The sequence below is a fragment of the Jaculus jaculus genome, chromosome 1 (genome assembly GCF_020740685.1).
Source record: "Jaculus jaculus isolate mJacJac1 chromosome 1, mJacJac1.mat.Y.cur, whole genome shotgun sequence".
Taxonomy (NCBI): Eukaryota; Metazoa; Chordata; class Mammalia; order Rodentia; family Dipodidae; genus Jaculus; species Jaculus jaculus.
Genome location: NC_059102.1, coordinates 67,764,547 through 67,778,310, shown reverse-complemented (window position 1 = coordinate 67,778,310; position 13,764 = coordinate 67,764,547). Strand labels below are relative to the sequence as shown.

Here is a 13,764-nt window from a genome sequence, read left to right as displayed (position 1 = left end):
GCAAGCATCTGGAGTGCAATTTCAGTGGTTCAGGCCCTGGCACACCAGTTCTCTCTCTCTAAAATAAAATTAAAAAAGAATTCTTCCTTGAAACATTGACTTCTGTCTTATCTATGTTTATATGAAAATATCTAAGTTCAGCAGTGTTGGTGCTGAGAGTCCATGTTTCAGATTCTTGGTTTAAACCAATGGACCTGAAACACAGTTGCTTGAAGTGTATAACTCAGCTCAGACTTGAGCTTTGTTCTCCCTTTATCTGGGAGCTAGCCATGTAATAGAGTGTGTTAGGGACATTTGGTCTGAGTGTTCACATTCATTAAGGGCTTCAGGTGTAGACTTCTAATGGCTTGACAGTATCTCCAAATACAGTCATGAAAGGTCTTGGCAGGATGAGATGAGCATCATTACCATACAGTCTTAAACATGACAGCTTTGGCAACTGTGTTGTAGCCATTTCTCTTTTTTTTTTTGTCAGAACCTAAAAACAGTTGGAAGTGGTATGGACCTGTGAGAGGGCCTGCCAGGTATATTTTCTGCTTTTCTCTGGAGGTAAAGAGGACAAACTAGACAGACCACTGGAGTTCCTGGCACAGCGTCAGTGTTATTTTGCAAGGTCCTTGTATGTAAATGGGGCACTAGAGTTCACAACAGAGACATTTTCAGGGCACTGAGGATTGCTTGTGTGCATATGGATTACCCCTCAGCAGCTCTTTTGGTAGGAGAGAGTCAAAGAAGCCATCTTTGGAAATAATGAATCTATGATATAACTAATAATAAATCCTAGTTAGAGAGTGAGCCAGTGTATCCATGATTGCTTTCAATAACAAATACAAATTCATGACCATTAAATAGGTAATGTATGATTGACTTGAAAATAGTTTCTATGGAACCATTTGAAAATCACATCATGCAAATGGGCAAAATAATTACTGTAAATGTATAGGTGCCTTGTGTGGATTAGATATATAAATTTGAAATTGTTGCAGACCTTGTATGGGATAAATCCCAGTGTTTTGAAATGATCTTGGCAAAGAAAAACTAAAATATGAACATTAGATTAGGTGAGAGAACGTGTGTATATAATATAATGTATTTGAACAGCTTACCAAGTAGTACTGTATTGTAGGACATTACATTCATATTTAGTGTTTATCTGAAAGTGACAGCAAATGAAATGATTTCTGTGCTTTATCCAGATTCAGTGAGCAGGGAAGAAAAATAAAATAGCATCCTTCATAGCCAGTTATACGTTAGACGAAATGGCCTTTAAATAGCTTTATTCTTAGTCTCATTTCTGAGTATTTTGAGGTGCTTGTATAAGAAAAGGCTTGCTGTAAGTTACAAATAATGCTCCTAGGTGCATTTTTAAGCCATATTTATAGAGACCATTAAGAGAGCAGGTTTTGCATGGGACTCACACACCTGTGTATATTAACTTGTTAAGGTTTCTAAAAGTGTTGATCAGAGATGTGTCCAGATTAGCAAAAGTAAGAGACTTGTGGACTGAGGATACAGATATCTACGTCACAGATTTTTCAGAGTTTAAAATATCAGTGTATTTCACAGTGCTTGGTAAGCTATCTAAGGAGTTGTGTACAAATTTGTTTCTGTTGTTTACAAGAGGTGGGCTGTGCAAGAGGCACAAACTACTGTGTCCCTGGTTGGTACTGATAGTGTATGTGTTGTTGTGTGTAGTATATGTGTTAGTGTTGACAAGGAGATTCACATTCCTGAATTCTGGTGTACTACATCTCAGCTGGGTGATCCCTGTTTTTTCATTTGCTTATTCGTGCTGTTGGTGACCATTGTCCTCTGGCAGTTCCAGTAGGGCTCTCTAGCACTATGAGGGCCAGCCAGAAGAATGCTAGTTTCCCTTTTGGTTCCAACTGGTATTCTAATGTCCTGTGACCATACATAGCTTAGCTGCTGATATATCTTCATGGCCAGAGTCCATGGTTTTAATGCTGAGTTTTTTCCACCTTCTGTCTGGACTGTCCCCTCTCCTGCTTTATTGGTAGCTATATCATGTAGAGTTCTAGTCAGAATGAGGGTTTTATGGAACTGATTCATGTTCTCTTAACTTGTATAATTCTTCTCTCCTTACCGTGTATGACTCCTACTCCTCCAAGCCCCTCCTGCTTCCAATATTTTGTTCCTCCCCTAACCTATCAGGTAGCTTCTCTCCTGTCTTTCTATTTCTTCTCTCTGCTGGTCTCATCCTAGTTTTAGGTCCATATTCCTGGTGCTTACTGCTGTTTTTACTCATCTCCTGATTCCAGTTAGGACCCACAGATGAGAAGAATACAAGAGTCGTGTCTCTTTCTGAGCCTGTGTAACCTTGCTTAGCATGATGTTTTCTTCAAGTGTTGCCATTTTCCTGCTAATTTGATTATTTCATTTTTCCTTACTGCTGAGTAGAATTCTGTTGTGTATATGTATTACATCTTCATTAACTATTCATTTGTTGATGGGTATCTTAGCTGATTCTAGTTCCTGGTTATTGTGAATAGAGCAGTGGTCATAATAGTTGAACATGTGTTTTGTGATTTATAGTACACCTTGTATAGTGAAAAATAAAAAAACATTGAAGAAAGAACTGGCAGAAGACATGAAAACATGGAATGATCTTCTGTACTCGTGAATTGGAAGAATTAATATTGTTAAAATGCCCATCCTGTCAAAAGCAATATACAGATTTAATGCAATTCCAGTATAATTGCCAGCAACATTCTTCACAGAGTTAGAAAAAGCCTCAGAATTTATACGGAAACACAAAAGGCCACAAATAGTAAAACATGTACTCAGCAAGCCAAACACCTCTGGTATATCACCATTCTTGATTTTAAGTTATACTGTAAAGCCATAATAATAAAAACAGTAGGATATGGAAAAAAACAAAATCAAAAAATTAAAAGAACATGCTGTTGCAATTAGGTTTGCATTGCTGGAAGAAGTCACCTGACCAAGAGCAGCTTTTGGAGAAAAAGAGTTCACAGATTTGAGAGGACACTGCATGATGGCAGGGAAAATGATGGCATGATCAGAGGATGGACATCACCTCCTGACCAATATAAGATGGACCATAGCAACAGGAGAGTGTGCCAAACACTGGCATGGAGAAACTGGCTAAAATACTCATAAACCTACCCCCAACAATGCACCACCTCCAGGGGGGATTAATTCCCACATTTCCATCACCTGGGAACCCAGCATTCAGAACATATAAGTTTATGGGGAAGACCAGAATCAAACTACCACATTTAGTCCCTGTCCCCCATAAGCTGATAACCACACATGATGTAAAATACAATCCATTCAGTCCATATTTAAAAGTCCCCATAGTTTTCATGATGTTCAAACATCTCCATAATGCAAGATATTTTAACTGAACCATAATACCAAAAAATTCCCAAAACCCCATAATGGCACAGAATAATCACTCACGCTGCAAAAGATGGCACTGAGTATAGTAAAGAAATATTCAACCAATACAAGATTTAAACAGGGCAAACATCAAACTCTATAGTTCCAAGTCTAACGACTCTAGTCAGTGGAATGTTTCCAACTCCTATAATTTTAACCAGCAAAAAGTCTCTGGAGTTCTAATTCCACCCCTCCAGCTAGGCTACTCACAGTCCTGGAAAACTTCATCCAGGGTTGGTAGCTCTCCTTAGCAGCCATCTTGTGGTCCTGGCATCTCCACTGGGTCTCCATTGCAACCCACAGTTTATCCTTATGGCTCCATCAGGTCTCCATGCAGGCATCCACAAACCTGCTTCACACTGCCCGTGGCCATTTCCAAAACAAAAGACTGTGTTGCAAACTCAATGATCCTCTCTTTCCTGCATTTCTTATACTCCCTAATAGGAGGTAGGTTGCCAGTTTGTTAATCCAGGGGGGAATAAAGCAGATTTTGAAGAACAGGACAATCCTTAAGCACTCAGACCCCTTCACAAGAGTCTGCATTCTTGCTGTTGCCCCAGGGCAGGTCAACTGGCCCAATCTCAGTGGTTGTAATCTCTCAAACAATTGCAGCTGAACAGGCAGCAGTTCTCCCAAGGATTTCATTTTTTTCTAAGCCATATCTCTCTGCTCACACCAGTCTGTTTCTATACAAAGCAACCCTGTACAAGTTCTCAAGACACAGGCATAACAGCAAGCCTCTTACACAAACTGCTTCTAGCCTAGTCCAGGCAAAGTTCTTTTTCACCCTCATAAGCCAAACCTTACAGTCGTTAGTTCTTAGTGCATTCAGGTTTTTCGATGCTGACCAGAATAGTCTCCATCAAGCTGTACTTACAGCACTGCAAGGCATCTTTTAGGCCAAGGTTTGAAATCCTTCCACATTCCTCTTGAAAATCAGCTCCAAAAGGCCAAATCCACTCTTGATACCAACTTTACTGTTGAAATCAGGTTCCTATTGCTTCCAGAAATCACCCAACCAAGAGCAGCTTAGCAGCTTTTGGGAAAAAGGTTTATTTTGGCTTACAGACTCGAAGAAACACTACACATTGGCAGGGTAAACGATGGCATGAGCAGAGGGTGGATATCACCCCCTTGCCAACATAAGGTGGACCATAGCAACAGGAGAGTGTGCCAAACACTGGCAAGGGGAAACTGGCTATAAAACCCATAAACCCACCCCCCAAAATGTACTTCCTCCAGGAGGCATTAGTTCCCAAATCTCCATCAACTGGGAACCTAGTATTCAGAACACCTATGTTTATGGGGGCACCTGAATCAAACTACCTCACAGTCACATAGATCAATGGAATAGAATTGAAGATTCAGGTGTGGCCACGAGTAACTTACAGCTGCCAGATCTTTGACAAAGGGGCCAAAAGCACTCACTAGAGCAAAGAGAATATCTTCAGCAAATGGTGCTGGAGGAGCTGGGCAGACACATGTAGATTAAATTTGGACCCCTTCTTCTCACCTTGCACAAAAATCAACTCTTAAGTGGATCAAGGACCTTAGTGTAAGACAAACTCTAACATGACTGGAAGAGAACACTCCACAATGCAGTGCAGGGAAAGACTTTCTGAATAAGACTCTAGTATCCCAGAGAATTAGAAAACACTCAATAACTGGGACCTCCTCAAAGTAAAAAGCCATTGTACAGATAGGCATACCATCAATAGCATTAAAAGGCAACCTACTAAATTGGAGAAAATTGTTACCATATATACCTCTGACAGAGGTTTATATCTAGAATATACAAAGAACTCAGAAACCTAAACAATAAAAAAATTGAAACATCCCACTCAAAAATGAGACAGAAAATTGAATAGAGAGTTCTCAATGGAAGAAACATAAATGGCCAATAAACACATAAAGAGATGTTCAACATCTCTACTCATCAAGGAAATGCAAATTAAAACAACGAGGAAATTCCATCTTACTCTAGTAAGAATGGCAACCATCAAAAAAATAAAATCCCCACATGCTGGTGGGGATGTGAGGAATGAGGAACCCTCATCCAATGCTGTTCTGAATGTAAACTTGTACAATCACTGTGGAAGTCAGTATGGACACTCCTCAAAAGGCTGAAAATAGAATCACCATTAGATTCAGCTATACCTTCTTTGGGGTTATACCCTAAAGACTGTACTGTATTCCACAGAGACACTTGCTCTTGCATATTTTTAATTTCTTAGAAGAATAAAGTTATTAATTTCTGTAAAAGGCAAATGATAATGTAACTGCATTTCTACTAGAGATGCTATTTTTCAAATATTTTATGTGTTTATCGAGTATTAATAGCTGGGATGATAAAATTCAGTATAAACTTTTCAGATTAATCCTATAAAAATGTGAAATAAGGGCTGGAGAGATGGCTTAGCGGTGAAGCGCTTGCCTGTGAAGCCTAAGGACCCCGGTTCGAGGCTCGGTTCCCCAGGTCCCACGTTAGCCAGATGCACAAGGGGGCGCATGCATCTGGAGTTTGTTTGCAGAGGCTGGAAGCCCTGGCGCGCCCATTCTCTCTCTCTCCCTCTGTCTGTCTTTCTCTCTGTGTCTGTCACTCTCAAATAAATAAATTAAAAAATTAAAAAAAATAAAAAAAATGTGAAATAATACTCATATTTAAATATAAATTGTTGGGCTGGAGAGATGGCTTAGCGGTTAAGTGCTTGCCTGTGAAGCCTAAGGACCCCGGTTCAAGGCTCAGTTCCCCAGGTCCCATGTTAGCCAGATGCACAAGGGGGTGCACACGTCTGGAGTTCGTTTGCAGTGGCTGGAAGCCCTGGCTCGCCCATTCTCTCTCTCCCTCTATCTGTCTTTCTCTCTGTGTCTGTCACTCTCAAATAAATAAATAAATAATGAACAAAAAATATTTAAAAAAAATATAAATTGTCTTTCAAAGAATTCTGCCATAGGAAGGGCATGAAGGAATCATCTTTCATTCTGAGTCTTCCAGTTGATTTTCAGGACATCCATAGACATTTTAAGAGTACTTTGTTAAAAACTGTACTATTTATTTGGCTTTTTTCTGATTGTTTATAAAGCTAGCTATGAAATTCAAACATCAGAAAATAAAATGAAAATAAAGGCAGATGATATAATTCCTAGTTTTACCTCTCCTTCCCTCCTTTTTCCCTTCCTGCTTTCCTTTCTTCTGCACCTTCCACTCATTAGACTTGCAGGGAGAAAAGGGCATTCAGAACACTGGTCACAGGATCTTCCACATTTTATTCTCTTCTTTTACATTTCATATCCATACTAGCCTTTTTCTTCACATTGTTGTAGGAAAGCTAAGCCTTTTTTTTGTTTATTTGTAGGGGAATCTGAAAGGTAATGAAGCATAAGAAGTGCAAAGGACATATATAAAAAACTTCCTGCATTTAGAAAAGTGAAGAGTTTATATTTGTGTTTTAGTAAAAGGAATATTGAAGCTTGGGAAGTATAAAACATTGAAGAAAACACGTTCAATAACTTTGAAGTTTCCGAGTTGTATTATTGCTCATGAATGCTATAGGGAAAGAGCCCCTCTCTTCTGGCTTTTTCAAATTCCCTGTTTCCTGGGAATAACTCAACCAGCCAACCTCTTGTAAATAAATACAATGGATATTTCTGGTAGAAAAATGGTCTTTGTTCTGTTTTTACCAGGATGCTATGATCTTTTTATTCCCTCTTTCAAAACTAGAGAAAATGTCCAGAAGTTTATTCCTTTCCTCTTACCTTTTTCTGAGCAGCATTGGTATAAGGGTGTTATCATTACAAAACTGGAGAAAATGTCTAGAAGTTATATTGTATGCCTTTCCTCTTTACCTTTCTCTAAATAACATTGGTATAAGGGTGTTGTCATTTCCAGATCCAGATTCTGACAACACACTGGGAGTCTAGGATGCCTTTCAAAATTAGGTTCTAAAGATGCTATGTCCATTTTGTTTTTAGAGGCACATGGCTACAACTCACTATTTTGATAGTTCCAAGTTGAGGGACTTCCAAAGAGGTGATAACCTACCTACCTACCTACCTATCTATCTATCTATCTATCTATCTATCTATCTATCTATCTATCTATCTATCTATCTATTTTGGTTTTCCAAGGTAGTGTCTCGCTCTACCTTAGGCTGACCTGGAATTCACTATGTAGTCTCAGGGTGGCCTTGAACTCATGGCAATCATTCTACCTCTGCCTCCTGAGTGCTGGGATTAAAGTCGTGTACCACCATGCCCAGCAGGTTTTAGAACTTCTGATTTTCTTTACCACGTCCTCAGTAGGTGACTTCTAGTGATATCACCTCTCAGTAGGTCTTTTGGGGATATCAAATCCAAAGCAGTGTCTAGTTTTGTTGTCTGGGAGACCAAGAAGGTGGTGTGATCTAATATGTTATTGATGCTTGTCTTTCAGGGACAGGAGAGAGTGGCAAGAGTACCTTTATCAAGCAGATGAGGATCATCCATGGCTCTGGATACTCTGATGAAGACAAAAGGGGCTTTACCAAGCTGGTGTACCAGAACATCTTCACAGCCATGCAGGCCATGATTAGAGCTATGGACACACTGAAGATCCCTTATAAGTATGAGCACAATAAGGTAGGTGAACTCCTCATTGGAACAGTTCGCAGAGTGGAGTGGTCCAGGAATGACTTACGATATCTAGAATATATGGCTATTGAAATGCATGGTTTTCATTTTATCCTAAATGGATTTTTTTTTGCTCTAACAATTTTATTAACTGACAACGACTAATAATTTGCTGAATGATTTTTTGTTATAATTTTTTGTTTATTATTACTATTATTAGTAACAAGATGTTTCTTACGGATGCATCATGTGTTAGTACCCTCTTTTCCCTCGTTCCTGCCCCCATTCGTTGGGGACACTCCTCAATGGGGTTGCAGGTATTTTCCATGGGGCTGTTGTTTATGTATTGTGGGAGCAATAGTCAGTGGGGCCCTTACAATCTTTCTGCCCCATTTTTGCAAAATTCCCTGAGCAGTAGTAGGTGAGTTTTAAGTCTACTTAAGTTATAAGCTCTTAGGAGCCTCTAGATGTCTACTTTTTAGGTGTTGAGTATCCTCAGAGTCTGTCTCCTACATCCTGGTGCTAATTACCAGGAGCAGCATGGAAGCAGCACTCTTGCTATCTCCCCATTCCTTTGTGGATTCAGCTGTGGCTTGGCTGAAGAGGGAAGGGGTTGTTTATCTCCTCTGGTCTTGGTACCTTTGCACCCTCCGGCATAGGGTATCTGGGAATTGGGGACCCAGAGGCACTTTGATCAGGAAGGCGGGGCAAGGGGCCTGCTTCCACAGAAGCTCATAGGGTCCAGGTAGCCCCAAGCCAGCCGTAGGGGGACCTCCTAAAAGGACTTTTGATGGCTGTCTTTTTCCTATATCTTTAAAATTACATCATTGTTTTGGGAGCTGGGAAGATGGCTTAGTGGAAAGCAGTTGCTGAGCAAGCATATGGACTCTTGTTCCAGCACCCACGTGTATGCCAAATGTAGTGGTAAGCACCTATCATCCCAGTGCTTGGAAGGTGGGCATGGGAGGATCTCTTGGGCTCACTAACTAGTGAGGCTAGGCAAATTGGCAAGCTCTGGGTTCAGTGTGAGATCATCTCGATAAATAAGGTGGAGAACAGTAGAGGGAGACCTTTGGCCTCCACATGCATAGACTTGAGGACCCACACACACATCCAAACATGCATACTTGCACACTCACTCCCTCCACATATGTAAAAAAGTGGAAAAAAAAGAAAAAAACGAATTGTGTTTTAGTGGTCAGCGAAAGACATATTAGTTTTGACAATAAATGTGTTGAGGCTTGAAACCCAGGGAAGCATATTTTATTAAGAAGACAGCGTATATACATCATACAGAGTAGCCAAAGTGAGGAAGTTAAGAGATGGTAGCCTTGCTTTAACTTCCTGCTCTTTGTGCTTCATTGAAAAAGAGCAGAGCTAGTCTAAGACCATTTTATTTGGTTTAATCTTGAGTTTTGTGACTTGAAGAGTGCTACAAGTTTCATCTTATGTTGTTATAAGCCTATCATTCACTTCCAATAATGTTCCCAATGCATTTCCCTACAAACTAGTGGAAAAATAACCAAAAATTTCATCTTTTTGGAAAACAACCAAACTCTTTCAGGGTACATCATTATTTCTTAGTTAATATAGAAATCGGTATTCACTCCTCTCTCTGAAAATAAAGGTGTTACTGCCTAATACTTAAGTGTTACAGAAGTGAGGCACCAAACAGTATTGGTGCATCTGAGATTCCCTCACTATTGTAGTATGTGCTGCAGTTGCCCTGCAGAAAGCTCACAGAAACTGATACCCAGGATGTGACATTTAATCCAAACACCCTCAGCTGAGGGAAGGGAAGCCTACTTGGGGCATTTGGGGAAATGTCTTTATGGTCTGCTTTCTTCCCTGCTGATCTATTTTGCTCCTTAAGTTTTTTAGGTACTGGTCTTAGAGGAAGCCTTACCATTTGTTGATAAAGCACTGCATTTGCACTTAAAATTATTTTAAAACCTTCAGTAAACACTTTTATCATCTTAGCACTTTATTTATTTATTTATTTAATTTATTTATATTTTTTAGAGAGAGTAAGAGAGATGGAGAGAGAGAGAGAGTTGGCATACCAGGGCCTCAGCCATTGAAATCAAACCCCAGATCCTTGTGCCACTTAGTGGGAACGTACGACCTTGTGCTTGCCTCACCTTTTGAGCATCTGGCTTACATGGAATCTGGTGAGAAATTGAACATGGGTCTTTAGCCTTCCTAGGTAAGCACCTTAACGGCTAAGCAATCTCTCAGCCCCATTCAGCACTCTTAATAAAGCTATTGTAGGGCTATAGAAGATGGTTTAGTGGTCAAGGTGTTGTCCTACAAAGCCAAAGGACCCAGGTTCATTTCCCTAGGACCCACGTAAGCCACATGCACAAAGTGGCGCATGTGTCTAGAGTTCATTTGTAGCAGCTAGAGGCCCTAGCATGCTCATTCTCTCTAGTTTTTTCTCTGTTTCCAAATTAAAAAGAAAAAAAGCCATTGTAAAGGATTTTTCCATTTGCTCTGATAGGGTAGTAGCCGGTAGCACAAAGATGTGCTGAATACGACTTGTAAACTGAGATTGAGCTCACAGCAATGATTCCATAAAACAAGGCAATTTTGTGTACCTTTTCTGTCAAGTTATAAGGATATAACATAATCTTAAATCAGCTGTTTTCTTTCCTTGGATGGTTCCATGAAATTGATTGGCATTTTCTTAACTTGCACACCTTTGTAATGTCAGAAAAGTCTCTCCATGGAAAAGAGTGTGAGAGACCCTCCATATGAAATCTTTCCTTCTTTACCTTTACTAGTGAGACATGACCAGGTTCTCAAGCCCAGGAACATGAGCTAAGCAGCTTGAAATTTGAAGGATTTGTCCCAGGAAATCTCAGTGTAATGTTCCAAAACAATGTGGCATGTTTATTTCTTTGTATTTGTGAGAATATTTTCTGGAGGAAGTTTTTCCCCCACTTCCCATGTTAGTGACTCTTTAACATGTCATGAATCCCACCCTGTCTTTCCCAAGTACAGGTTTGCATAGCAGATGATCTTAGTATAAAAGCTGACAACATAGCAATATTCTAGACATTTTTCAGAGACACATATAAACTGGAAAATGTACCTATGTATATAAACTAGTCAATACACATGGCAATTCAGGCAGACTTCATCAGATGGTCAAACCATCAGCTGATTACTGATTGGGAAAGTCACTGGCATGAGAAGTAGGGGGAATAACTTCCTCCAGGAAATATTCTCACAGATATAAAGATGCAGATATTAAATCAGGGTTAGATAGAAATTAATAGTACAGGAAAGAGGAAGGCCATATCAGAGGGCAGGATTCTTCAAAGAGAAGGAACAGCTAGAATACATGTTCACTGGAAGGAAATATGCATAATATGGGAAAATGTCCAGTTTAGCGTGAGCAGATTGTGGGAGAGGGAAGCCAAGTCTTATTCTTTATCTCAGACTGGCTTTGAACTTGTGACAGTCCTACTAAGTGCTGGGATTATGAGCATGAGCCAGTAGGCCTGGGTGGCTTCACCACAGTTCTCATAGAAGGTGACTGAAAATGACGCCCAGCATATGTTTGTGAGAGACTTTGAGTCCACTCTAACTTTGTATTTTATTTTCTTTTGTTTATGATCTCATTTGTTGAAAATAAGTTTTGTTAGAATTTTCTATCGAAATTTCCCAGTAAAAACTATGTATGCTACGTATTATAATAGGCTAAAGGACTGTTATGTCCTTATGTATTTAAGTAATAATTACTTGGAAGGAACACAGTTTGATTCATACTATTCTGTGACAGTAATCATATAGAATAGCAACAAATAGCCATTTAGGGTTTCAGAAAAGCCTCTGTATCTCCCATCGTGGTGGCATAATTTGTATGTGGTAGGCGGAGTGCAAACCCTTGGCACTGTTGTCCATCCTCTCTGCTTTTGAGCATTTATGAGTTATCTAGCCAGTTCGATATTGGGAAATTGTTCATAGTTATGCAAAATTGGTTCTAGCTATGGAAGTTCTCCCACTTAAACTATTAACTCATTGAATTGGGAAACTTGATGGTTAGTTGGTGGGAGGGGCCTTGTCTGGGCCAAATGGCATAACCTCCATGGCATACTTTTTTGTAAATCTCACCCTACCATAGGCATTGCAAACCCAGGAAGTTAGTAAGTTGCAAAACTTTATTGAAGTTAAGATTACTTTTTCCCTGAGTAGATACCCATTTTGGCTTCCTGTCTTAGAGTGATGTGCTCTTCTCATTACTCCCTTCCTGGGTTCCAAATTTGGTTCTTGGTAAAGAAGGAGAGAGATAGTATTAATATGGATCTAGGACTGTCTTGAATTATAGCTTGAGGAAATAGATCACAGGGCACTGCATACATGTATTTTCTGTATCTGGGGGCTGGCATTCTTCCTGCATATTTCCTATGGTAGTTATTTCATAAGTGTGCATCCAATCAAATTGCAAATTACATTTCAGGAAGAAGCATGCTTTTAGAATAGTCTCCCCCACAACATGCCAGGAACATGGTAGGGGCTATTGTTCATTGAGAATATCACTCCAGATATCAGATCCTGGTATCTCTTGGCAGTTAATTTATGATTTCTGTGAACCGTGAAATCTGAGTATTGTTATGACAGTGTCAAATTAATCAGTGTTTGCTATCCTGCCAGTGTTTGGGAGAGAAAACAACCTGGTTAATGCAGGTACATGCTGTGACCTCAAGGTAACTGTTAAGGAGCTCTCAGCCTGTGTTACTGCTGAGCAGGATCATTTGACCTTTGCATTTGTCCCCCAAGTTGAGCATTACTAGTCTGAAAATGTAAAACCCAAAATGCTGCCAAATCTGATTCCTTTTTATAGGGCATTGATGTGACAGTGAAAAGTTATTTTGAAACCATATAAATGATTTCTAGGTTATATTTATAACATGTACATGAAACATAAATGACTTTTGTGTTTAGATTTATGTTGAAGATGTTTCATTATACATACGTACACATTCCCAAATCCCAAACAGAACTGTATATCTTCCTGGTCCCACACATTTCAGCTCATGGACTCCTGAGCTCTAGTCTCTTACATTGAGATTTGGAAGTCCTTAGAACCAGGTCACTAGCAGTTAGGCTGTAGCTCCCTTTGCCTAGCTAGCTGAGACCTTTATGGTTCTGACTGATTCTCCCTTTGACCTGGGATAGAGTGATACTAAGAAGTTTGGTGCTGGAATACCTGAGTTTTCTGGGAAACCTTGTTAAGGAAAGTACCTCATTAGGGGCTAGAGAGTTGGCTCAGCTCTTAAGGTGCTAATTTGCAATGCCTCCCATGTTCAGTTCCTCAGTTCCCACGTAAAACCAGATGCACAAAGTGGTGTATGCATCTAGACTCCATTTTCAGCAGCTGGAGGCCCTAGCACACCTATTTTCTCTGTCTGTCTGTCTTCTATATCTTTGCTTGAAAATAAATAAATAAATAAATAATCAAAAATGTTATAAAAAGAAAGTACCTCATTAAATGTATTTAAAGCTTTGAAATTTTTTTCTAAGTTCTTAAAAGTTCAAGATCCCAGAAATGGTTTTTCAGGGCGGGGGGATAGCCAAGATTCTAAAGGACCTATCATTTTATTTCTATCTTCGATCTAAAAAAGAGTAATATAAGGGAATTTTATTAATTTGTAAATTGCTCATAGGCTAATTTCATTTTACTAGTTTCTAACTACATGTAAAGGCACCATTTTTATGTCTGTCTAA

The 13,764-nt window shown here is 39.5% G+C and overlaps 1 protein-coding gene across 1 annotated transcript in view; it reads left to right on the top strand.

The window, feature by feature from the left end:
- LOC101602870 (guanine nucleotide-binding protein G(q) subunit alpha) overlaps positions 1–13,764 on the top strand; it is a 286,062-nt gene that overhangs the window by 105,786 nt on the left and 166,512 nt on the right. The window contains exon 2 of the mRNA XM_045146283.1: positions 7,856–8,040. Within this exon, the coding sequence (XP_045002218.1) occupies positions 7,856–8,040 (185 nt within the window). The remainder of the gene's footprint in view (positions 1–7,855; positions 8,041–13,764) is intronic.